This window comes from Triturus cristatus, chromosome 4_1, assembly GCF_964204655.1.
Source record: "Triturus cristatus chromosome 4_1, aTriCri1.1, whole genome shotgun sequence".
Lineage (NCBI taxonomy): Eukaryota > Metazoa > Chordata > Amphibia > Caudata > Salamandridae > Triturus > Triturus cristatus.
This window is the reverse complement of record NC_140585.1, coordinates 821,914,802-821,939,564: the sequence shown is the minus strand read 5'-3', so window position 1 is coordinate 821,939,564 and position 24,763 is coordinate 821,914,802. Positions and strand designations below refer to the sequence as shown.

The 24,763-nt window shown below is 46.1% G+C and overlaps 1 protein-coding gene across 1 annotated transcript in view; it reads right to left on the bottom strand.

Annotated features, from left to right (window-relative positions):
* KRR1 (KRR1 small subunit processome component) overlaps positions 1 to 24,414 on the bottom strand; it is a 113,771-nt gene extending 89,357 nt beyond the window's left edge. Inside the window, exons 1-2 of the mRNA XM_085653481.1 lie at positions 24,254 to 24,414; positions 4,809 to 4,984 (exon numbers count right to left, since the gene is read on the bottom strand). Coding sequence (XP_085509607.1) covers positions 4,809 to 4,984; positions 24,254 to 24,338 — 261 coding nt within the window. The 5' untranslated portion in view covers positions 24,339 to 24,414. The remainder of the gene's footprint in view (positions 1 to 4,808; positions 4,985 to 24,253) is intronic.
* Between the last annotated feature and the right edge of the window lie 349 nt (positions 24,415 to 24,763).

Sequence of the window (24,763 nt, the reverse complement as noted above, 5' to 3'; positions counted from 1 at the left end):
TGCAGGTGAGAGCCCACGCTTTCTGGGGCCGGAGGTGGTGTTGTCTCCTTCAAGCAGGATGGCTAAGTAGTCAGCATATCAAGGCAGGCAGCTTCAAAGGCCTCTTACGCCTTTGATATGCGTCCCAAGGCTTCCCCGGATAGGGGAAATGCTATCCCCTGCCTCTGGCCCATTTGGCACCAGTACAGGTGGGAAAATTAGCTAGTCAGGAGGCGTGTTCCCACCATCAGGCTAGCTCCACTCCTAAGGTGGGCTACCTGATGTAAATACAAAACTTAGAATTCCACCATCTTGGTTTGGCAGAATTAGGCTCACTGAGTCAATTTTATGTCCACCTCCCACAAAAAATTATCATATAGAGGGTGTAGACACCTTCATGGTAAGTAGCTCATTTGCTACTACCGGTCACTCCACTTAGCGCCACTAAATTAAGTATTGAGGAGGCCCTCTTGATGTCAGGGCCTCAGACTCAACGGATCCAGAAAAAGAGGACAAAAGAAGAGCTGTGAGTCAACGAAAACTGAAGACTACTGAGGACTTTTGGCATCAAACCCTGCCTGCACCAATCTCAGCAACTGTGACAGAGTGACTTTTCCTGCAGCTGAGCAGCTACCAAGAACCACGCTAGGTTGCCAACCCATCGCAAATTGCCAGCATTGTCCCTTGGAGTAGAGGAGCTACTCTTCTGCAGTCCGCCGGCACTGAAGAAGCAGAGTCCGGTTTACCGTGTTGCAGTTCCCAACCAGCCTGATGCAGCAGCCCCCTAGGAAGAGGTACGTGGGCTCCTGAAGGTAAAATCTGTCCCCTCACCGAGCGAGAGGACACCAGTGTAAGAAAGTGCCCTATTTTTGCATGGTTGCCCCCACTTTTCGCTGCAACCAACCAACAGGCTCTGGCCCCAGCCAAAATTGGGAGTCTGCACCCGATGCCCACGGCCCGAGTTCGAGTGGCCCAACACCACGAGGTCGTCTCTCTGGAAAACCTGACCTGAGATCTGGTGATCTCTGACCTGCCTCAACACTCCAAATGACACCTTCAGTCTCTTTCTAGAGGACCCACACAACCGTGACAGGAGCTGGTAAGAAATCCCGGCACCTAAAGACACCCCTTGCACCCAAAGTCTCACGGCCTTGGATGGCCCAACCGACGGTGTCCCCTCATCCCCGGGCATTCCAACTTACCTCGCCAACCGGTGGTCACCTCCAGAAGATCTTCGTCCCTGAGCCTGCAGTCTTTGTTGCAACCTGAGAATCCCCATTGAAAACACCATTGACGCCAAACCAGCACCCTGCACCCAGCCGCCCCTGCGGGTGTTCTTTGGGTACTAACTCGGATCCCCCTTTGCCCTGAGCCTAACACCAGGAGCCTTGCTCCCACATTCTCGTGGTCTGCTCGTGTGCAGCCACCAACCTGAGGCCCCCCTATACCCCATTGAATAACATTGGGCCTCTGCACCCGGCCGCCCTAGTGCTGCTGAGGGTGCTTTGAGAGTGCATCCTTGACCCTGGGGGGGAACCCTGGTTCTTACCCCTGAATACCAACTCCCACAACCAAGTACCTACCGGTTAACCGATAACTACATTTTCTCCATCGGAATACATTGACTATTTGTCCTTGAAAATTGTTAAGTGTGGAGTAGGTTTTGTATGAGAACTTGAAAAACTGCAAGTAACTAAAAACTGCTTTACTTACCTTTTCTCTAGGAAATGTCCCAGTGTGATATCTAGGCATATCACACTGAGTATAAAAAAGAATCCATAACGCAATCTGTAAAGGAGTCAAAAGTAATCGGACAGTACTTTCCACTGTATTGAAAAGATTTACAAACTGTAACAAAGACATTTTCATTCAGCTTGCTTGAATTGTTCAACCTGCCTTGAAAAGTACCATTTACACTTACCAGCACCAGGCTTGCTTGGTCCTAGAAAATAAATATACCTAAATATAATTTTTTATACAAACAAATTGGTCTGAGTTCAGTCTGAGTGTGTGACATCATTTGCTGCCCGAGTGTGTACAACAAAGGCTTAACACTACCCTCCGATAAAGCCTTACTGCTCGCCCACACTACCACAAATAGAGAGTAAGGTGCGATCTACTTTTACCTCTACCTTTGGGGTTCCACTGGACTCTGTGCACACTATATCTTATTTTGGTATAGCATACAGAGCCAGCTTCCTACAACCACGATCAACTGGAGCCGCACAGGAGCAATATCCGGGGTACCAGACCCCTTGCGGCAGCCAACGCCTGTTTAAATCCAGTCGGGACTTTAACAGCTACCTAGACAGAGCAGCCGTCGAGAGACGTCAGCAGCACAGAGACCCACTTCCAGAGTGGCCCAGCAGTCCTGATTTTTGCACCCGCAACTGGCGAGACCAACAACTGCAAGGCCCCAAGACGCACAGAGCCCAGCTGACCTTTCCACTCTGCACCCAAGCGTGCCAGCCTAGGTACCAACGAACCGGCTGTGCCCCTTTACTCACAGGACCCTTGTGACCCAAGCCCCCCATTGGGAGTTCCCCTCTGCAGCCTATTTCTCGGTGCCCCCCCTGCTTTCCACCAGCGTAGCGTGCAAAGCTACCAAACCGACCAGCACCTCTACACCCAGACGCCCCAGGGCAGGTGACAAGTAACTGCTGGTGGTACTTTGGACCTTGGCCTCCTTCAGCCCCAAGTCCAGAAGGATACCCCAAGAAATGGACCACAAAAAACTGTACGCAACCTATGCCTTTTGTCCCATAGGGAAGCATTGCTGCGTAAAGACGTATTCAAGTTAACTGTTTACTGACCAGTGAAATTCAATATTTTAAAAAGTACTTACTTGACAATGAAGTTCTTGGTATCAAAAATTATATTAAAACACAAGTTATTTTACTAAATTGGTTTCGGGTTTATTCTGGAGTGTGAGTCTCATTTATTGCCTCTGTGAATAAAACAAATGCTTATCACTACCCTCTGATAAGCCTAAACTGCTCACCCACACTGCCACAAAAGAGAGCATTTAGTGTTCTTTTTGCCTCTGTAAATCAATAAAGGTTGACTGGACTCTTTACACAGTGTACCTCATTTTGGTCCACTATATAAAGAGCCAGCTTCCTATACGCTGGAGAATGAACAATTTACTATTATTGGCACAATAAATCTAAATAAAATAATGGCCCTGCTGAGACTACTATCCTCCAAGCCGTCCAAGATGCACCAAAGACATTGTTACATGAGGTACAATCTTTTACACCATCTTTCACCTGAGCCAAAAGCAATTCAAGAATATCTGGTTCCAAGCTCTTTTGTACCGAATGGGCCAGTTGGCCTTACATTTGGCTGTACCACTGAGCAACAAAGCTGCAGTATATGTGGTTATTCAAAGATAAAACTCAGCCATAGATATGGGATATGGAATATGGAATTGCCCTTTTCTAAAATATATACTTAACTGATGTGAAGTTTTTTCAAACAGACAGTCTACATGTAATTCCCTGCCCCAAAGGGAGAAGCGATCTGATATTTGCGGTTATCAGACTAGATAGATTCATCACAAATGGTAATTTTCAACACATATGAGAAATAGCAAGTTACCCACACCACGAAGGACAAAAATACCAATTTGCTGGCAATATGCCATGTGGTTTCTTTGCATTATGTCAATGCTAAAGAAGACTTGAACTTGAGTGATCTATAGCGCAGTGGGAGACTAAGAATCCCAGCGCAGTGGGAGTTGCATGTTCTGAAGGTGAACTAACTGCAGCTTATGGGAATTCAGAATTTCATTAGTAAACCACTAAAGACAACTAAACTCCTGCGAAGTATTTGAATAAGGGCCTTTTGGGAGATTACGCCTTCATAAGAAACTTTTAATGAAGGCTCAAGTAGATCCATCAGACTCTGGCAAAATCCACAGCCAAAACAAAGAATTACATACACTACAGGAAATGAAAGAGGGGAAAAGAGAAAGGGAGAGGGAAAATAAGAGACAGAAAGATACACTGAGAGTTAAAGGCAAAGAGGGCATGTAACAGTTTAGAAACCGGGATTTACAGAATTTACTTTTTGTAATGGTTAGCATGGAAAAGGGATATAGTGAGATTCAGACCTCTGTTTTGATCCTTCTTATTCTCTTTTCAATAACGCTAATTCCACAGGCTGTGTAGTAATTATGCATATCTTTCATTTAATGCATTACACTCTACGCTATCACCACCAGTTATTTTGGCCACCATTTTAGAAGTGGATCCAAAAAGTTGGTCTAAGACTGGAGAAGAAATTATATTTCACTGTAAAAAGCTGTACCCCTGGAACTGCAAAGAAGCATACAACTAGGACACTGTCAATAACTAGATTTGGATCCAACACTTCTATACACCGGGGCTTCAATGAAAATTTAAGAACAGATGTGGTTTTCATTTCTGAGCAAGGTATAAGACAATATTAGAACATGTGTAAAAAGGGAAAAATAACAAAGAACCCTTATTTTACCATTGTACTTCTCCTTTTGGGGGAAGTATTTCATTTATACTCCAACTCTACTTCTTGGAGTCAAAATTATATTTGCCTATCTAAGTCAACTTCTTAAATGTGTCCTGTTTTTAGATTAGAAAAGTTCGATCTTCACTTTCTGAACACAGTAACCAATTATCACAATGGCCCATCATTGCAGACAGTGAACCTAAAACAAACAATATGGGGAGAAATATTATGAACAAATATACATCTACGATTTACAAGACCAATGTAACACGCTAACACAATCTGAAAGATTTGAGAAACATGTGTTAAACTCATACTGTATATCCAGGAAACAGTCATACATGTTCATCCAGGGCTTTCTGCACTAATGGCCAACATTCCTTCAAATAGGCTTCTCTGTATTTTGGAAATAGTGTTGCAAAGCTGCTTTCTTCTAGGAGTCCCTTTGGATTATCTTCCTTGGTAAAGGTTGGTTCTTTCCATCCATCTGGAACCGTTAAAAGTTCAGAATCTGGAACTGGGGAAAGAAAAAGTTGAATTTAGCTTTGTTTTCATGTTTTTAATTTGAATTTTATCAGTGTATTATTCAGGGTTCAGAATATCAAAATCACTGGCAATACAATATAATTCTTTTATAAAGCCTGTAGATACCATAAATGTAGTACTGCATGGTAAACATATGTTTGCTATTTAAAGGTAAAAAATGGAGAGTAGGCACAAAACTCATGTTTTTAATAATTTTGTTTTGCATTTATTCCTAGAAGCTCTCCAAAAATGAAGCTTCCAGGCGGAGAGCTTTGCAGCTTTTTGGTTAGCATCATGTCCCTTTAGAAAAATAAATGACAAACATACATTAACTATAAACTATTTATACACGTTTCACTTTAAAAAATATTCACAAGTTAATTTAGTGCATAACAAATGCAACTGTGTTGTGATTTCAGTATTACAGTAAATCAAAATCAATCATTAGCATTGGTCAAGTTTGATTACAAACGTTCTAATAAGGTTGGCTGATAAATATAACAGCAAGAAACAATATAGAAGTCCCTGTTCTAATATTTCATGTTAAGTTAGAAGGGTTTATATAGCACTAAACTCACCCAAGGGGGTATCCAGCCACTAGAGACTCCCAAAAGGAAATGCAGACACTGACAGCTCAATGTCTATAACAGGAAGGAAACGGGAACAAAAAATACAACTTTTGAGCAGTTTCCTGAGCTCAAAGAAGATAGTTGTGCAATGTATATCCAGAGGAACGTGGGGGGTGGGTGGGTGGGGGGCACTACAAGCTATGGAAATGAATGGCCACCTGATCTGGAAAGACAGACACAGGGTATGAGCCAGAGCCAAAGTGAAGGATTTGAGGATTCCAACAGGTCTATGAAAATTTATTCTTTTACGAATGTAACAAGGGGCAGCAGCATGGATAGCCCTGTGGGACTGGCGTAGGAGTTTCAATGCAGACCACGTACGCACATTTAACCCGTGTAGAGACTTATGGGACGGGACAATAGAGAGCTTGTGGGCAAGATAAGCCACGGATGGGCTGTGGCGTTGTGAATGTTTTTTTCCGTAGAGTATCGGCATTGCCCATGTAAAGACATTACCATAATCCAACCGGACCAGTTATTAGTGCTTGGATGACAGTTTTAGGACAGTGCAAAGGAATTCACTGTAGGATTTTTTTACAACACAAGCAGGATCCCATGGCAGATACAGCACACTGCCATACCTTGCTCTTTCATGGAAGGGAATGGTCAATGATAATTACAAGATTCCTAAATGTGTTAGTGAGTGAAGGAGAGGAGACAAGCTCGTTAGACCACCAATTCAGGGCTCAAATGGTGTTTGCCTTACCAAAAAGAATGACCTCTGTCTTATCTTCATTAAGTCCAGAAAACAATACTATGCATGCAATCTAGAAACCTGTGTCTACTCTCTTCAATGGGATCTGGGATAAAGATAATAAGCTGAGTGCCATTAGCATAAGACAATTTAAAAACCACATGTTCTTATAATGGCGGCCAGTGGTTTCATGTATTGAAAAACATTGAAGCGGGTCGGGCAAAGGGAAGACCATTGGGGGACTCCCTGATTTATTGAAAAAGGGTATGATTTGAAGAGGCAAGATGGATGGATTGAGTTCTATTAGTCAGATAAGCATGCTTTGGATAAGTATGATGTGTGGCAATGACGAACGCTGGAAAGAGATCTAGCTGAATCAGGGCAGCAAGTCTACACTCATTCAAGCAGCACCTGATATCATTAGTGGCTCTCAACAATGCAGATTCGATGCTGAGGCAATCCATAAAGCCAGACTGAGGGGATCTAACAGATTGTTACACTATATTCAGGAGGTCAACTGGGCATTAATATGTTTTCCAGGACTTTAACCTGAAATGGAGGAAGTGATATTGGCCGGTAGTAGGAAAGAATGGAGGGATCAGCAGAAGGTTGTAGCAGACATTATATGTGCGGGGACAGAGGCCATCAGGGGATCCTGAGCTTACCGCACACATTGCAGTTTCGACCTCTGATGTACAAAACTGCTGATACTTAGCCAGGGAGAAAATTGAATTGGGACTTGGAGACCTATAGAGGTGGGAGAGAGTTAAGAGGTTTAATCAGTTTCTGATTTAAACACGAAAGAGAGGATAGACTGCTACACTGTGCCTGTGATGCAGGAATAACTTGGGAGCAGACAGTGATACGGGTACATTATTTTACTATTTCGAAGATTTGACAGGAGAAATATTTGCTTCACTCATCATGTGCCATGAGATAAGCTCTGGCATGACACACAAATATTCTTTTGATAGACATGAAAGGCTATTCTTTAATCTGTTTTGTCAGACTCTAGCTTAGAGCAATGCCAAGTAAGTTCAAGTCACTTGCAGTCTTTTCTTTTCACTTAAGTCTGTAGTACTCCATTTAGCAGCGGTAGATCTCCTGCTTGATTTACAAGTGTTCATAGGAGTTAGAGTTTAGAGTGTCTCGGGCTTCAATAATTGCAGCAATAAATTGAGCAGCCCATGTGATATTATCTGCTGGTCGATATGGTGGTTAAGTGGAAAGCATTAGTCAAATTGTTGTTATTATTATTATTATTTTTTTTTTTTAAACCGTTTATTACAGGACTCAAAAAATTGTACAAGTATGGGCCTACAACCTTCCGGCCGGCCGCTAGCAATAAAAGGAGCATACGGTATACATTTGTGAAACACATGGTGCCGCTGCCGAGCATTTACAGGAGATAACATCGTTGCGTGTCACATTATGCAGCCCCCATCATACGGTTCCATTTTAAATTTAAAGCACAGCAAACACAAACAAACCCACAAGGCAATCCTCAATCGAAATAGCAACACGTGCTCCCCTAGAGGGGGGAATCTAGCCATCCATAGGAATCTCAAGAGGGGGGGGAGAGATCAGAACTAGGATTGGGGACACCCGATGCCCAGGTACCGGGGGGATGAGTTGGCTAAGGGGACGGGGCCGGCGATGGATCAGGCAGTAGGGGTGGAGCACAGATTCCCCCGCGGTAGGCGTTCCAGGGGCCCCACACTTTCACCCATGTCGCAGGCTTACCTCTCGCCACATACACCACCTTTTCCCGAAACATGCACCAGTCCATATGCTCCTTCCAGGCCGAGGCTGTCGGGGGGCTCTGGGATCCCCACAGCTGGGCAATATCACGCTTGGCAACCATATATCCCAGAGTCACCCACCACGTCTGCGGCACCGAGTAATCGGTAGGCTCCCACACATTCAACAGGCATCTCCTCGCTTCGGGCAACAGCGCCACATGCGTGACCACTCGCAGCACCTCATGCACACCTCGCCAGAACCCCTCCACTTGCGGGCACTCCCAAAGGATATGCAGAAAGGTCCCCAGCGCACCACACCCACGCTTACACAAACCGTCCTCAGCATAGCCCATACGCAGGAGCTTTGGCCCCGTCATATAGACCCTGTGGAGTATCTTGAGCTGGACGAAACGAAGGCGAGCCGGTATGGCCACCTCTTTCGGGGAGGCCACCGCGGAGATCCAGTCCTCGTCGTCCAGCTCCAGCCCATCGGCTACCCAAGCCTCACGAAGGGCAGTCAGCAAGTCTGAGCGATCGTTGATTAGTTTTTTATAGATCAGTGAGATCGTGCTGTCAGGGACGTGTCCGTCCAGCACTCTATCCTCCAGGGGGGAGCACTCCGGGATGGAGGCAACGTCCGGAAAGACGGAGCCCAGCGCATGCCGGACCTGCAAGTACCGAAAGTACTCGCTGCCCTGAAACTGAAATTCCGTCTGCAGCATCTCGAACGTTTTAAATCCTCCCCTCGTCCAGAGATCCCCCACTCTGCTGATGCCTATTAAATCCCACTTCTCAAAGCCCTTCGAGGTCCACAAGGAGCCCAACCGCTCAGACGCGTATAGTGGTGACGCCCGGGTCAAACGGTCCTTCCACCCCATTGCAGTATTAGCCGCGTGCCACACTTGCACCATGACACGCGTGGGGCCCGTCAGGCGAGCGTCGGGCGCGCTAGAGTAGAGCGCTCGATTATAGTCACCACCTGGAAGTAGCATCCTATCCATTTCAAACGCAGGGTTTAAGGCTGGCCCATATAGGCCCTGATTAATTGCGGCTAGCTGGGAGGCCCAATAATACCGTTTAATATCCGGGAGGGCAATCCCCCCATCATACCAGGGGAGCGTCAGCTTAGCCAGGGCAATACGTGGCCTCCCGTCCCAGAACAGGCGGCGCTGCAAACTCTCCACTTCCCGGAAGTAGCGCGCTGGGACAAGGTCCATCGTGTTCTGTAACGCGTATAGGAAACGCGGCAACGACATCATTTTAAACAATGCCGCCCGGCCGAGCGGCGAAAGCGGCAAACGCCGCCAGCGCGCGACATCCTCTTTCAGACGCTGGAGGGGGGGAAGCAAGTTCCGATCATACCGAGCCTCCGGGTCCAGAGTAATGAAGACACCCAGGTACCTAAATCCCTGCGGGGCGACCTGGATCGGACAGCCCCGCGGGAGGATAGGAGCCTCCCCAGAGAGAACATACACACACGATTTACAAATTGTTATTATTAATGAGATTCCAGAAATTGAATTGGGTACTAAGAAGTTTAGAAGGGACCTTAATGGCTCTGACTTAGAACTATCGAACTACCGAAGGCGCGCATAAGGCAAGCTCGTCTGCGCTCGTCCGCGCCGAGTCCGGGCCAAGGGCCAGTTCCCCTGCCCTCCGAACAACCGACCGCTTATGTTACAGTGCGGACCTCCTTCACAGCCTGAGGGCCTCCACGGTCAATTATAGTTGTCACAAATACTCTGCAGATATTCTACCCCAACTCTGTCCAGAGTGTCACAAGCTCCTTAAGCCTACCACCACTCCCAAACTGCTCCACCACTTTCGGATGTTCTTGCTGAACTGCCGCTCCCTACCTAAACACACAGCTGAAATAATGCTGTTAATAGAAGAACTCTCCCCCGACATTCTGTTTTTGACAGAAACCTGGCTCTCCCCGGCAGCCGATCCAGCCATAATAGCCGCGCTCCCCGCAGGCTTTCAAATCCTGCGCCAGGACCGGTTAAAAGGGAGGGGAGGAGGCCTAGCTATAATACATAAAGAGCAGTTCAACTGCAGAGTGGTCACCGAAACCATTCTAGACTGTGAAAGCCTCACCTTCAAAATTGAACTTTCCCCCAATCAGTGCCTTTCAGGCACTTTGATCTACCGACCTCCAGGGCCCCCGAGGCAGTTCCACGTTAGCCTACCGACTTATGTATCCGAGCGTATTAACACTTCATCCAACTTTATCCTGCTGGGTGATTTTAATTTTCACTTTGACTCGCCCTCTGACCTTACCGCCTCGACTCTAACAGGCGACCTAGCAGCCTTGCTGCTCTCACAACGAGTCACCCTGCCCACACACGAAAAAGGCCATCTGCTCGACCCAGTTTTTAACAACTGCCCCAACCTCCTAACTTGTCCTCCCATACCCCTTCCCTGGACGGACCATTTTCTGATCCCCATCAATTGGACCATTCTCAAACCCCCCGAACCTATCCCCACTACAAGACTCAAGAGAGCCTGGACCCATCTTATGATTGATAATTGGACGACCAATGCACTCACAGAGACCCAACCCTTGGTCACGGATAACCCTGAGCCAGCTTATCAGGCCTACGTCAATTGGATTTCCCAATCTCTTGACATTGCCCTTCCGAAAAAGGTAATCACTCTTAAACGCCTTCACAAAACTGCCCCGTGGTACACGGAGAATCTGAGAAACCAAAAACGATGCTGTAGGAAACTCGAAAGACGCTGGCGAACCGATTATTCATCGGTACATAAAACTCTCTACCGAGAAGCTATCAGCAACTACAAAAGCCAGATAAAGGAAGCCCAGGCCTCCTACTTCTCGGAAAAAATTGTCCTTGCAAAATCCAAACCGAAGGAAATTTTCAAAATCATTAAACAACTAACCAAACCCCCGCCCAGCCTACCAGTGGACAAACCCACTTCTCACTGCAACAAAGTTGCCGAATTTTTCCATCAGAAAATTAGTTCAATCTACTCGGTTTTCCCCCCGATCAACCCACCTCCGTTCATTACACTTTCACACCCCGTTGAACCCGTTCTCAATCCCCAATCACCCACGCTGTCCCATTTTCCCCCACTGGAACTTGTCTTGCTGGAGTCTCTAGCACGCAAAGTCAAATCCGGTTCTCCTAATGACCCTGCCCCCCCAGAGATAATTATGGCCGCTGCACAAACCACTCTACCTATACTAAGGGACGTCCTAAACACCTCCATCTTCACGGGCATAGTTCCCACAGTCTGGAAGCAGGCCATGGTGAAGGCCCTGCTGAAAAAGCCCAGCCTGGACCCCACAGATATGAGCAACTACCGCCCAATATCCCTGCTCCCCTGGGCGAGCAAGGTCCTGGAGAAATACATAAACCTCCAGCTTACCAACTTTTTAGAAACCCATCTGCTCCTGGATCCCACCCAAACCGGATTTAGACCTAAACATGGGACCGAGACCGCCCTCCTCATGGTCACCGAGGAGGCCAGGAAAATCTTAGATCAGGGAGGATCAGTGGCAGTGATCCTCCTTGATCTTAGTGCGGCCTTCGATACGGTCAGCCATGTCACCCTGCTGGACCGTATGGCCCAGGTCGGGATTAAGGGCAAAGCGTGGACCTGGTTCCGGTCCTTCCTGGAAGATAGATCTTTCCAAGTGTTTGATGGTGATTCAGTCTCCACCAGCATCTCCCTGAATTGCGGCGTCCCCCAAGGTTCCTCTCTGAGCCCGGCACTTTTTAACCTGTACATGAGACCACTAGCTGATGTCGTCCGTCCGTTTGGGATTAAGATCATCTCCTACGCGGACGACACGCAGCTGGTGGTCTCCCTGACACAGGAGACCAATCTCCCTGTACAGAGCGGCCTCAGAGAGTGCCTAGAGGAGGTAAAATCCTGGATGTCCCAATCATCTTTAAAATTAAATGGAGATAAGACCGAGCTCATGGTTCTCGGCAACTCGGTCCCCAGCCTCCCGCCCACCCTTTGGCCACCCAGTATGGGCCCCATACCTATTCCCAAAAACAGCATAAAAAGTCTGGGAATACGGATGGACAACTCTCTCTCCTTTGGCGTACAAGCCACCAAACTCTCGGCTACCTGCTTCGGCATCATGAAGATGCTTAGGAAAATTCTCCCCCTCCTTCCCATGGAAGCCAAGCAAGCAGCGGTACAAGGCCTGATTCAATCTCGTCTCGATTTTAATAATGTCCTTTACCTTGGAGCCCTGGAATCCACATTGAGGAGGCTACAGATTGTGCAGAACTGCGCCGCACGTCTGCTACTTGACATCCCTCGCAGACAGTCAGTAAGGTCTGGGTTGGTCTCTCTTCACTGGTTACCAGTACGCCAAAGGGTTTTGTTCAAAGCCATGTGCATATCCCACCAGTCCTTCTGGAACTCTGGCCCCATGATCACACAGGACCTAATCCTTCACTATAGGCCCAATAAGAACCTAAGATCCATCCAGTCCTTCTTGGCAGTCACTCCGAGAGTAAGGAGATCCAGATCTGGAGGTAGGTCTTTCGCCTATAACGCGGCGAGGGCCTGGAACTCCCTCCCATTGCACTTAAGATCCAACTCTAATCACACGACTTTCCGCAAACAACTAAAAACCTTCCTATTTCATCCAGTTTAATTTCCCCTCCCTCTGTTGTGTTTTTTGTTTTTTTTTCTCTCTGGTCGGTTTTGGTGTTTTCAGCGCTTGGACGCCCTCGGGCAACAATTCGCGCTTTACAAATCGACATCCAATCCAATCCAATCCAAATTAAGCAGTTAGTGAACTGACATGGTAGGTGTTGGGGAAATTCTACTGTGACAGCATTAGATTTGGAAAGAAATCTGATCAAGACTATGTCTTGAGTAATAAATGGGGGCTGATATTTTTTTTAAAGTAGCTCAATGTCTCAGGGTCGTCCCAAATCAGTAATGGTTGAAGGGCGAGATGTACGACGGTTTTTAGCATGTGCAAACCGGTTTTAAACCCATTTGTGCACGCTAAAAACCTTGGGCCCATGTAGAAAAACCTATTTTGCGAGTCGCTAATCAACTAGCGACTCACAAAATAGGTTTTGCAACTTGCTATTAGGAAGGGGCGTTCCCTTCCTAATAGCGACTCATGAGGCATGTATGAATGTTTTGCAACCGCAAAACACTCGCAAATTACCACATACTTCAAGTAGGTGGTAATGCAATCGCAAATGGGAAGGGGTCCCCAGGGGACTCCTTCCCCTTTGCAAATGCATGCGAAAATATTTTTAAGGGCAGGCAGCAGTCCCAGGGACCACTGCCTGCCCTTAAAAAATGAGACGAAAACATTTCATTTTAATTCTTTTAAATGCATTCCGTTTTCCTTTAAGGAAAACGGGCTGCATTTTTTTTTTAAAACCTGCTTTATTTAAAAGCTGTCCCAGACATGGTGGTCTGCTGAGCCCAGCAAGCCACCATCCCTGGAAGGGCCAGCCATTCCCAATGGGGTCGCAAAATGAGAGTGCCTCACATTATGCGACCCATTGGGAATCGCAATCAGTGTCTCTGACACTGTAGTACATAGTAAATTGCGACTTGCAATTTACGACTCACAATAGAGCGCAAATTGCGACTCACAATTTACTATGATCGTACATATGGCGCCACCTATCCTACATGTCTTCATAATGGAGGTTGAAGGAACTTGCCGTACTTGGTGGTGGTATAGGAGGTTAATACATCTGCTAGGGTGGAACAAAATATATTTTTTTTTTTTTAGATTGGGGGAAAGGGCGGTTCTGTATATCAAAGAGCCACCCAGAAGGGGCGAGGAGTACAAACACAAAGAAATTCATTGATGCTGATATAAATGGTATCTAGCATAGTACACTGGTATTTATGATCATAGAAAATAGTATCCTCTCTGCCCATTTTGAGTGGACGTCAACCTTAATAATCTTGTAGCCCGGTGGTATGACAATGAAGCTTTTTGGGTTTGTTAAGGCACTAAGGCATAAATCTGGATTGGAAATGTGAACAGTGTACCTCTCTTGTTTATCAAATAGAACACTCTTTTCATCTTTCAAAAATGGTGCCAATCCGTACATACTCTAACAAAATTCATTCTACTTTGATTAATAGCAATTTTCGGTTCCTCCAATAAAAATTATTGTTACGGCAAATCCTTTATAAATGCTGTGAAACTAGTCAAATGATGAGTTAGAGCCCAAGTCAACAGTAGGAACAACTCCAGCCAACAGAATTTTAAATATGTTGCTCCAACACAATATATTTGGGGCTGTGGAACTCTTTAAGTAGAAACTTTTCATTAAATGAATAAATCAGCGGTGCTCCATACACTAACTAGCTCAGTAATCACTGGAGCTCCATTTTTTTTTTGACAGTGGAACCAAATACGAGTGCATGTCACAGAAAAATGTGTGAATTTGTTTTAAGTTGCAGGTGAGAACCTAATGTCACATGTATACAGATGATATCACCAGTTATTTTTTATTCTATGCTTTTGTAGGACAGAGTTTTGCATATTACCTGATGTACACATCCCATGAGCTGTCTAGATCATGAAACAGTGTGACGGAGGGCCAAAATGGCTAGGAAGCATAAAAAATAGTTTTATGATAAAAGGCGAGTAGGGATATGCAGCCTAAAAAGACTACCATAATACTGAAGTAGGAGTATGTAGCTTAAAAAGACTACCATAATACTGAAATCCCATCCTCCTTTCCCTTGGTTTGAAGGAGGACCCCATGACAAGACCATAGCTATTGGGAGAACATTGACACAATGGAGGCTAGTCAACCATATTATCAGGATACCCACTAACAAAGCCAGGACAAGTTTATTCATGCTCAATAACTTAGGTCCACTTCTTTAAAACTGCCCTTAATATTCATCATTTTAATCGAGAGAGAAGCTGCAACTAAACTCAAATCCCAACACTCTCAACCCTTAGCCTTCATTTAGTCTTTGCCCACGCAAAAATGGATACATCTTAAATGTTTTGCAAGTATATGACAGACACAATCATTGCATGCCTTTATCAAACCCACCATTGCCTACACATTAACCATCAAAACTATAAATGCCCTTTTGTATTTTTTTCTATTGCTTAGTATAGCATTTCTTGTCAAAATACTCTTCTTGCGCTCAATAAATGATAAAACACTCATCCTGGTAGAAATCAATGTAAATTAAATTGGGTTCCTGGGGACAAATATCTTGTTCAAGCAAACTTGCATTATTTATAGTGCAACATGCAAAGATATTGCTGCTGAAACAGACAGATTATGCACAAAGGCATTTTCACATGTGTTATTCCCTTTACTTCTCTCCTGTGTGCATATATTCCAACATAATCATGTCAACAGTAAAAGAAAGATAGGCCCTGACAAAGGCAATAGGTCTTGCTTTTTATTAGCTTTGCCAATCCAGACCTATTTATTGGCTTTGTCAATGCTTTCTTTCAATGACATGGGCTTGCCTTCAATTTTCCCGAGGAGGGGCAGCCAGCTCACTACACACCATGGAATTCTAAATGGTGCCAAAACAATCTAAATGAGGGTGTGGCCTACCCTGGCATTGAGCTACACCCCCTCCCCAGAAGGGGCAATACTGTCGTTCTCACCCCCTCGGGAGAGATAGGTTTGTCCCAGTCGGGGAGGTTGCACCAAAAGTGTCCCCTGGTGGGGTAGAAAGTTCACCAGGGACTTTGCCTTTGGGTTAAAAGAAAGGGGTGCAGGTGTCGCATTCTGGCATTGGCCACAACTCCGCTCCAGATAGGACAAACCTGCACTACTTTCTTTTGGCCCAAATACAAAATCCATTGAGTCATGTGGACTTTCTACCGTACCCGGGGGATATATTTGTGCCAACCACCCCAATTGGGGGAAACATCCTACCAGCCCCTAGGGGGGCAGAAAGGAACTATTACCCCCTCTGTGGCAAGGGTATGGCTTGATGCAAGGTTAACCCTGGGTTTTAGTAGACCTTCCTCCATTTTCTTTTTTTTTTAAAAATGTCCTGGCGTCTAGTGAGCTTTCTACCCATCCCCCCGGGACGTGTTGGGGATAACCCCCATCTACCACCCCGAAGGGGGACAGAAAGACTGCTGCTGCATTATTTAGGGGTGTCGGCATGGCTATGCCCATTGAGGCCACCCCCACCCCTGTATGTTTTTCCCCAAAACGTTCCTGGTGCCTAGCGGGCTTTCAAACCCTCCCCCAGGACAGATTGGGGGTATTCACCCCTGGGGGGCAGGGTGCAGAAAGACTGATGGCGCCTTTTTTTGGGTAGGGGAATGGCCATGCCCATGGTGGTCAGCCAACATCCCTGTACATATTTTATTTACAAAATTTCCCTGGTGTTGAGCTTTCTGCACCCCACTGTGCCAAGGGGGCGGGGGAAGACACTGGGGGTAATCACTCCCATCCGCTCCACAGGGGATGGGGGTTGAGAAATACTGTTCATGCTTTTTAGGTCTCGCGCCTAGCGATACAGTGCGCAGCACTGCTCGCGCACCGAGTCCTTTTGTCCGGGGTTCCAAACGGAGCCAGGAATCGCACACGCTTGTGCTTTTCCTTTTGTGCCCCGCTATTGGCCTTTGCGTGCGTGTTTTTTCCAAAGAGAGCGCGCAACAGGCCAAAGGCAGCCGCATTGCTCCGGCCTTGGCCTATTGGTGTCTATTACGTGCACCAAAGGCCATGTGGTTTCAATTATCGTGCCCAGACACTGGCGCGATAATTGAAAACATATGGCTCGCTGTGCCGTGCGTGCACCACTCGCGGGCGCGGTTTGTTTTTTTCCCCTTTCTTTTGGTGAAATTCGTGCCAATGGTGCATTTTACTGACCTGCCATTGGTTGCAATGCTTTGGGGAGGCTTTGACTTCATTTCACCAAGAGAGCAGCAGAGTCCAGCCCGAGTATGTGCGCAAGGAAAACCCACAAGCTTGCGCTTCTAAATGGATGGGGCTCTTCAGTCACTCCTAATTTCTCACCGGCTGAGACAATTTTCTGGACACCTTGGACGTCACCTTGCAGGACGTGCCCATTCGAGGCCTCCTACAGGCACCAGTAGTCGCCAGCATTCTCGAGTAGTGCCTCCCCCAGTGCAGCCCAGGTAGTGCCGACGTCATGCAGGTACAATGCAGACTTCCCCCACCTAGACCGGGCACTGCACAGGCCCTTCACGCTTTCCACAACACAGGACAAGGACAAACGTGAAAACGCCCACCACTTAGACAAGATACAACACCGCCATGCCAGTGTTTGCCCATAAACTGGAAGACGCCTTGTAAGAGTCCCCCAGCACATGCCTGGTGCAGTCCAAGCCTAGAGACCCACAAGGCCGCTTCCTGCTCGGCACATTCGATAGAGGTTCGTTCAAGTGGTTGCACAGCTGTCAGTGTTGTGGGTACCCGGCAACCCACCCAAGCTACCTCACTGTTTCCAACACATCACACTCCTGTGTACAGGTAAACAGCTACCCGTGTGCCCTGTGATGAGCTGCGCTGCAACACGTCTCCCCCCCTTACAAGACGCGAGCCATGCTGAGCACAGCCCTCGTACCAACAAGTCGAGCTGGCAGGGCATGGCCATAGCCCAGTCTCGTTTTAAGGATTTGGAGGGCCACGAGCTAGACATGTTTTTATGGGCCCTGCTTGCAACAACATTTATTGCCCACTCTATGCTCAGACCCCATGACGTCGAACAAAATTAACTCGTACGTTAATGGAGGCATAGACAGATTGACGATACAAAATTAATTCACATTCCCATGGTCTCCTTGGGAGTTGGCAGCCCCATTGGCAACTGCCCACTGCGCATCATGCCTTAAAATGACTGAAATAAACAGGACCAGTGCCTGCCATGCGTATTGCGGGCACAAACCTTCTAGGCCGGCGACGAAGAATTCAACAGCACCACACCCGCGAGTCCTACAACTCCCTTTATGGGCTGCGCTTCAAAACCACCCGCCAGTACCAGCTTCGGAGTGATTACTGGCAGGAGACCCCGCTCAGTCCCACTGCACCAGATGCACCAATGATAGCTACCGTACTAGTACAAGCAGCAGAATCCACACATGACCCGCCTCGGGTTGGTGTCAACACCCACAAGACACCAACGCTCAGGAACCCAGAGGCCCACAGTAATGCTCAATCTGAATTACTGAAATCTCACCCAAACCACCAGCAAAACACAGCCCCCACCATATCAGGCACACCAAGGTCAGTAAACTCGGAGCATCAGGAGCGCTCTGCCGGTATCAGCCATGTTAGATTCCTCCATTGTTACCCAAAGAATAAGACTTTGTGGCGCATTCATTTATAGAGCTCGAAGCAAGACCCTGGGGCCTAGAAAAGCATGGGGCCCAGAAAATGATGACACACCCCTCCCAGAAGGGCCCGACGTCAGTGTTGCTTATCCAACAGAACTTGCTTACTGCCAGTGCTAGCGTTCAAAGAACTTTAGTGTCTTACTACATGAGAGTGAATGTGCAGAAACACTTTTCAAAACAAGCATTGAAAATGCAATAGGTCTCGTCTGGTAAGGTAGAGAGCACAGAAATTATATGTGTCTTAATGATATCATTGAGAAAACAAAATTCCTTTCCACTCAGAAAATCTTAATTTCTGTTCAAGATGCCAGCTCCAAACAATTTAGCATTTGTCGGTTTCATTCTCAGAGGATTCACAAACGTTTTGCATGGTCACTCTCATGACACACCTGATTTCCCAAATCCTAATTCACAAAATTAATGGCAGATTCTCCACTGTAATAATTATGGGGTGGATGTTGAGAACATACGAGCGCCTAGAAGATGACAGAAGGGTGGTTCCAGGGAATGAGGTGGGCAGTTGAAAAGTTTACGTTGTCATTATTAACATATTTTGGCAAAGGCTTTTTACATCCTGCTTATGCATCTAACTTTAGGAGTAAGAAATACTGTACTAAGTGAGCACATTGGACATGAATGTGTCCCAGAGATCCGCATATTTCAGGACATTTAGGGGATTGGATTGATTCTTGTGAACAATTCCATGTTGGTAAGGTTAAAATGTTTTACCACCTTCCCCACAAACTTAACTAGCTGATGCCCTGCTAGTAGAAAACAAAACACTCGAACACCAGTTTTTTTTTGAGTGAACATGGAAACCTGCATTTTGTACACTTCAGTGCTCAAAGGTACATATGTCTTTAAATCCTTCGAACTAGTAACTTTGCACGAGCCTTGGATTTAAAAAAATTACTAACGTTTTGTCTCACATGGTCTGCGTTTCTCTGTACTGTACTCTCCATTCCAACGGCATGGGTGATTAACAAATATATTTATAATTATGTAGCAAACGAGATAATTATATAGATTTCCTAAAGACCTTCAAACCCCTATACATTTGTAATGAATATTAAGCAGGGTAAGGCAATTTGGATATAAGCAAATGAGGTCCCCGTTACATATTTTGCTGTATCTATAACTGTGACCTTACACAGAGTATTTACTGAGTAACAAGACATTAACAGCATGGATTCTGTAAGCCACTCACTGGTAACCTGCTTGTCTTGCTGTTCATTCGATGCTAATAATGTTCCTCTAAATCCTGTATGCTCAAGGGGTTTTAAGGCTTCAGTTTCTAAAAAAAACACAAGCGTTTGCAATGCAATAGGTCTCGCATTATTAAAGTTTGAGCTATTGGCATTGCTAAATAATGCAATACCAATAGCTCAAACTTTAATAATGCAAGACCTATTGCATTGCAAATACTTGTTTATAGGGTGGGGGCATGACTACCTTCTATTTTTATAGATTCCTTGTGTCTAGTGGGCTTTCTGCTGCCCCCCGGGGCGGACGGAAGACTGGGGGCAATCACCCCCATCTGCCCACCGGGGGGGACGAAAAAACGGAATTGGTCAGTGGCGGAAGGGGGAACACAAACCCCGGTGTTCTAGTGGGTGGATCCCAGCTTGGGGAATCGCTTTCCTGTGGCTAACCCCAAGCAGGGATCCACTAGGCAGAGGTACCATTGGAAAGGGGCGATTCTCCCCTTTCCGATACCTCTCTCAAAGCAAGCAGTGCTCAGGGGCTGAGATATGCCCCGAGCACTGATGAAGTTAAAGTAAAACGAGTCCATCGGCTTGTTTCACCTTCACTTTAGTGTAATGATGTCAGCATGCACTGACCCCCCCTGATCGTCATTACACTAAAGAAAGGAAAAAAAGGACTCTCGCTGCTCAGGAAGCTCTTCTTGTACAGCACAAGGATAAAATGACACAAAGGACTCCCTCTGGTGCAGAGCACCAGAGGGGCCTTTATACACCTCCCGTGCCATTTAATAGCCAACAGAAGCTCTGGGGAGGTAGTGCAGGTTTCAGTCATTGGCTAACACCCGCACGGAAGCGGTGAATGAGTTGCCACAAAAGCCTAGACAGTTTTAACAAGTGTAAGAGTGTCTAAATAATTAAGTAATACTATTACAAAATGTGCCACATAATTTGGCTTTTCTTGCTGCACAATTTACTCAATCTTCATGCATAATTTGGCCCTCCTCTGCCTCATAATTTCAGTGGCACAGGGTATAGTTAAAGTAACATCTTCAGGCTAGTTGACAGAATGCTAAACCAATGTATGTGAGCCGGAATAACTTGCACGAGGGCTACTTTGAGGTGAAACTCTTAGACAATATTGTAACTTGGATTAGAGTTGTGCACATGATGGCATCTGGAGCTGCACCCAATACATGTTGTTGGTGTATTGTGAGGTGTGCCTGAAACTTAATATGGGTGTTCAGGTGAGGTGACAAACGCTTAGCTAACTATATGGCTGGGAGTAGTGGCGTGCATGTGATGGGAGTATGGGGCTGTATCTAATCAGTACTGTTGTGGCGATGCCGATGTCATGACTAAAGATCTGCTGGATGTAGGTTTTCTTTGGATAGAAAGGCATAAGGAAAGTAGATGCACATCTTACTTGCAAACACATTGACTTACGACCTACAATAATAATAATAGGTACTGAGTAAGTGAATATCCTGGCATTGGTTGCCCTCTTTTCGATAACAGACCATCTGATGAAACAAGACCGAACGTTATGACTAAACCTACCAGCCCTTTAAAAGTGAAGCCGCTCAGTACTGCCTTTTTTTTCTCCGGTGTCGCATATGTGAGCATGAGGAAAAGCAGGCAATTTAGGGCAGGTATGAAAAGCTACACACATGGAGTGTAAGGAAAATTAACAAAAGGGCAACTTCCAGACTTCGACAGCTGTGTAATGAAGCCTTCCAAGAGCCTACCTATGAGAGGTGCTTTTAGGTACACATGATCCACAGCTTTGTAGAATGTTACTTTTCATCATAGAAGGTAAAACTTGTAAACCCCTTCATATAAAGGATGACGCTGCATCCTAAAACCATATAAAGTACTCCAACACCCTCCGAAGCGTAGTTCACACTCTAGAAAACGTAAAAAAATAATTTATAATACATATACCCAGCCAGCAGTTGCATGAGCATTCTTTGCCACTGAAATCTCAACCACAGTTTATAAATGTGCTGTTAAGTCTGGAACCAAATATATCGAAGGCCCTGGCCATTCTCTGTCGCACGACATTAGATACCTTCCTGGTTTAACACCTATCATATGGAGAACTTGCTGATAGTCAGGAGAATAGTGAGGGACATTCTTGAGAAGTGAGACAGTACAGGCGCACTGAAATGCCTGAATGAAGGACATGAAACATCTTGGCACACAAAAGAAATGTCCTACAGCTAGCTATGTATTTGTCTTAAATCAATCAATCAATCAATCAATCAATCAATCAGTCATTTATATAAAGCATGGCAAATCACCCACGAGGGTTTCAAGGTGTTGGAGTTGCTAGCTGCTGCGTGGTGATCTGTTCATTTGAACTGCCAGGTCTTCAGTCCTTTCCTGAATTGTTGGAGCGAGGAGGCGATCCCGAGGTGCAGGGAAAGGTTGCTCCAAACTTTGGCCACCAGGTGTGTGAAAGACCGTCCACCGATGTTGGTTTAGCAGATCCAGGGGTGCCTGCGAGGGGGGAAGCTAATTGTAGGTGTCTGGTCGGTTGGTGGAAGGTCATATGTTTGTTGATGCATTCTGGTTCTTTGTTGTGTATGGCTTTGCATGCGTATGTCAAAATCTTAACCTGGCATCTCTTCTGGATCGGGAGCCAGTGTAGCTTCTTGAGGTGGGGTGTGATGTGGGTCAACCTGGGAAGATCGAGGGAAAGTTTTGCTGCTGGGTTTTGTATTACCTGTGGTCTCATCAGGAGGCTACAGGCAATACAAAATTACATTCTACATAGAGTGAATTTCTGTAGTCCAGGCTGCTGTTGGCGAGGGCCTGTGTGATGTTCCTTCTGTTGTTGACTGGTAGCCACCTGAAGATCTTGCAGAGCATGCGTAAGGTGTGGAAGCAAGAGGATGAGACTGTGTTTACCTGTTTCTTCGGAGATAGCTTGCTGTTCAAGAAAAATGCTGAGGTTGCAGGTGTTGTCTGTCGGGCACGGGAAGGGCAGAGTTCAACAGGCTACCATGCCTTGTTCCATGGGGAGGTGTTGTTCTCAAAGAAGAGGACCTCAATCTTGTCCGTGTCGAGCTTCAGACAGTTGTCCTTCATCCAGTCAGCAATGTTGATCATACATCTGTGGAAGTTGGCTCTGGTGGTGGTGAAGAGTCTGACAGTGAGAGGATGAGCTGGGTGTCGTCTGTGTAGAAGATGATGTTGAATCTGTGAGATCTGACGATGTTGACCATGAGGGTCAAGTATACATTATAAAGGGTGGGGCAGAGGGACAATCCGTGGGGGTGCTTCAGGAGATCTTCTCGTGTTCCGAGGTAAAGGGTGGGAGACTGATTCTCTGGGTTCCTCAAGTGAGGTATGAGGTGACCCATTTGAGGGCATCTCCCTGGATTCCGATATAGTGAAGTCTGTAGGGCAAGTTGTGATGGAAGATGGTGTCAAAGGCAGCTACAACGTCCAGGAGGAGGACTAACATTCACTGCGGTTCAGGAGGGCCCTGATATGGTCTGTGGCTGCAAACAGGGCTGTCTCTGTGATGTGGTTTGCTCGAAATCCGGATTGACAGGGGTCCAGAAGGTTGGTGCGTTCCAAGTGTTTGGCGAGTTGCTGGTTGATTCTCTTGATCATGGCGTGCTGGGTGGACAACAATAGTGGTGTAAGAGGACAGTAAGAGTGGAACAGAATTAGAGGTCAGGAGAGAGCCAGATGAGGGAAGTACAATGTCAGGAGAAAGAAAAAACTCCAGAGGATCAGAGGGAGCAGGATAAAGTGTGCATCTGAAAGGAAGGTAGGAATAAAAAATGCATTCAGATAAAAAAAATAACTTGGCCAAGAGAAACCACCAGCAATAAAGTGGACAGTACCACAAGAGGCTGAGAAAGCTGGGATCAAAGGAAGAGAGAACGTAGACACACCATCGTGCGTTTTTTTTTTTTAGAGTATACCTTGTCAGGTTCGTGTATGTTACTGGCACTCGAGAAGAAGAAAGAGGAGGACGTGAGAAAACTGGGGAAGGAAGGCAAGGGAAGGGAAGCAAGGGGAGCACAACTCTCAGGTTTGTATTCCTATTACCCCACGACACACTGCAAAGCACACTCAAACGCTTGGATTCCACTCCCTCAAGAGCATCCAGTCTTATCAAAATGATCGCAGAATACCTCTTTCCGCTGCTTTAAACAAGCCCATTCGATAATTCCTACTTTGATCTCTCCACTCACACAAAGCTGAAGCAGTAATAATACATTTCTGAGCATCTTGCACCCGAAGCCTCCTATTTCCGTCAGTAGCGTTGCACTCGCTGATAAATCGCTTCAACGCCTCATCAGGGGTAGTCTGCGCTGTATCATTACAATACAATACCACAATCTCGGTATCCGAGTTTCGGCTACCCTGGGCTACGACCATGCGCAATGATTCAATGAGTGGCAGAGGGACACACTGTGCGAGATGAGAGTCACGCATTTGTAAACATAACTATTGTACTAGCTGTGATTCATAACACATGACCGTATTGTATTTCGCGAAGTTGTTTACCGATATTTCAGAAAAGTATACTGGCCACTCAAGATTCCAGTTCTGCACCTTTTTATGCACTGCGCCAAATAAGGCATTTTGAAACAATGCTTGCGGGGCAGTCAATCTAAGCGGGGACCCTTCCAGTATTATGCCGGTACCTGGTGCATTCTCCTGCTTCTTTCCTTGTTTTCTCTTCCTCTTGCCTTCGCCGTTCTCACTCTCGGGATCCACGGAGGACGCCATGCTGCTTGCAAAAAAGAAACTACTGTAACCTCTGCTCTGACCCCGCGCACATGCGCACTGGTCTGTGCGACTTGAGTAGCCAGTTTCCAGCAAGTATGGGAGGTGCTACAGCTTGCAACAGGCGGACATTTTGAGGTCAGGCAATCAGCTCGCGCGCAACCTGATCAAAATTAAGGTTACAATGTTTACGAGTCTAGACGTTCTCTTTGTGATTTCGCAATTCCACAGTTTAAATCAAATTACTAAATCATCTGCATAACATTCCTGTCTGTTAACAGAAGTTTGACATAACCAAATGGCATGTGGGGAACATCTCTTCAAAATACACATGATCATCCTGAATCAAGGAACGATTTGGTATATGTGTCTTATCCAATGAATGACCTTGTTTTTTTGTGAGTCATACATTTCACATGAAGAATGTT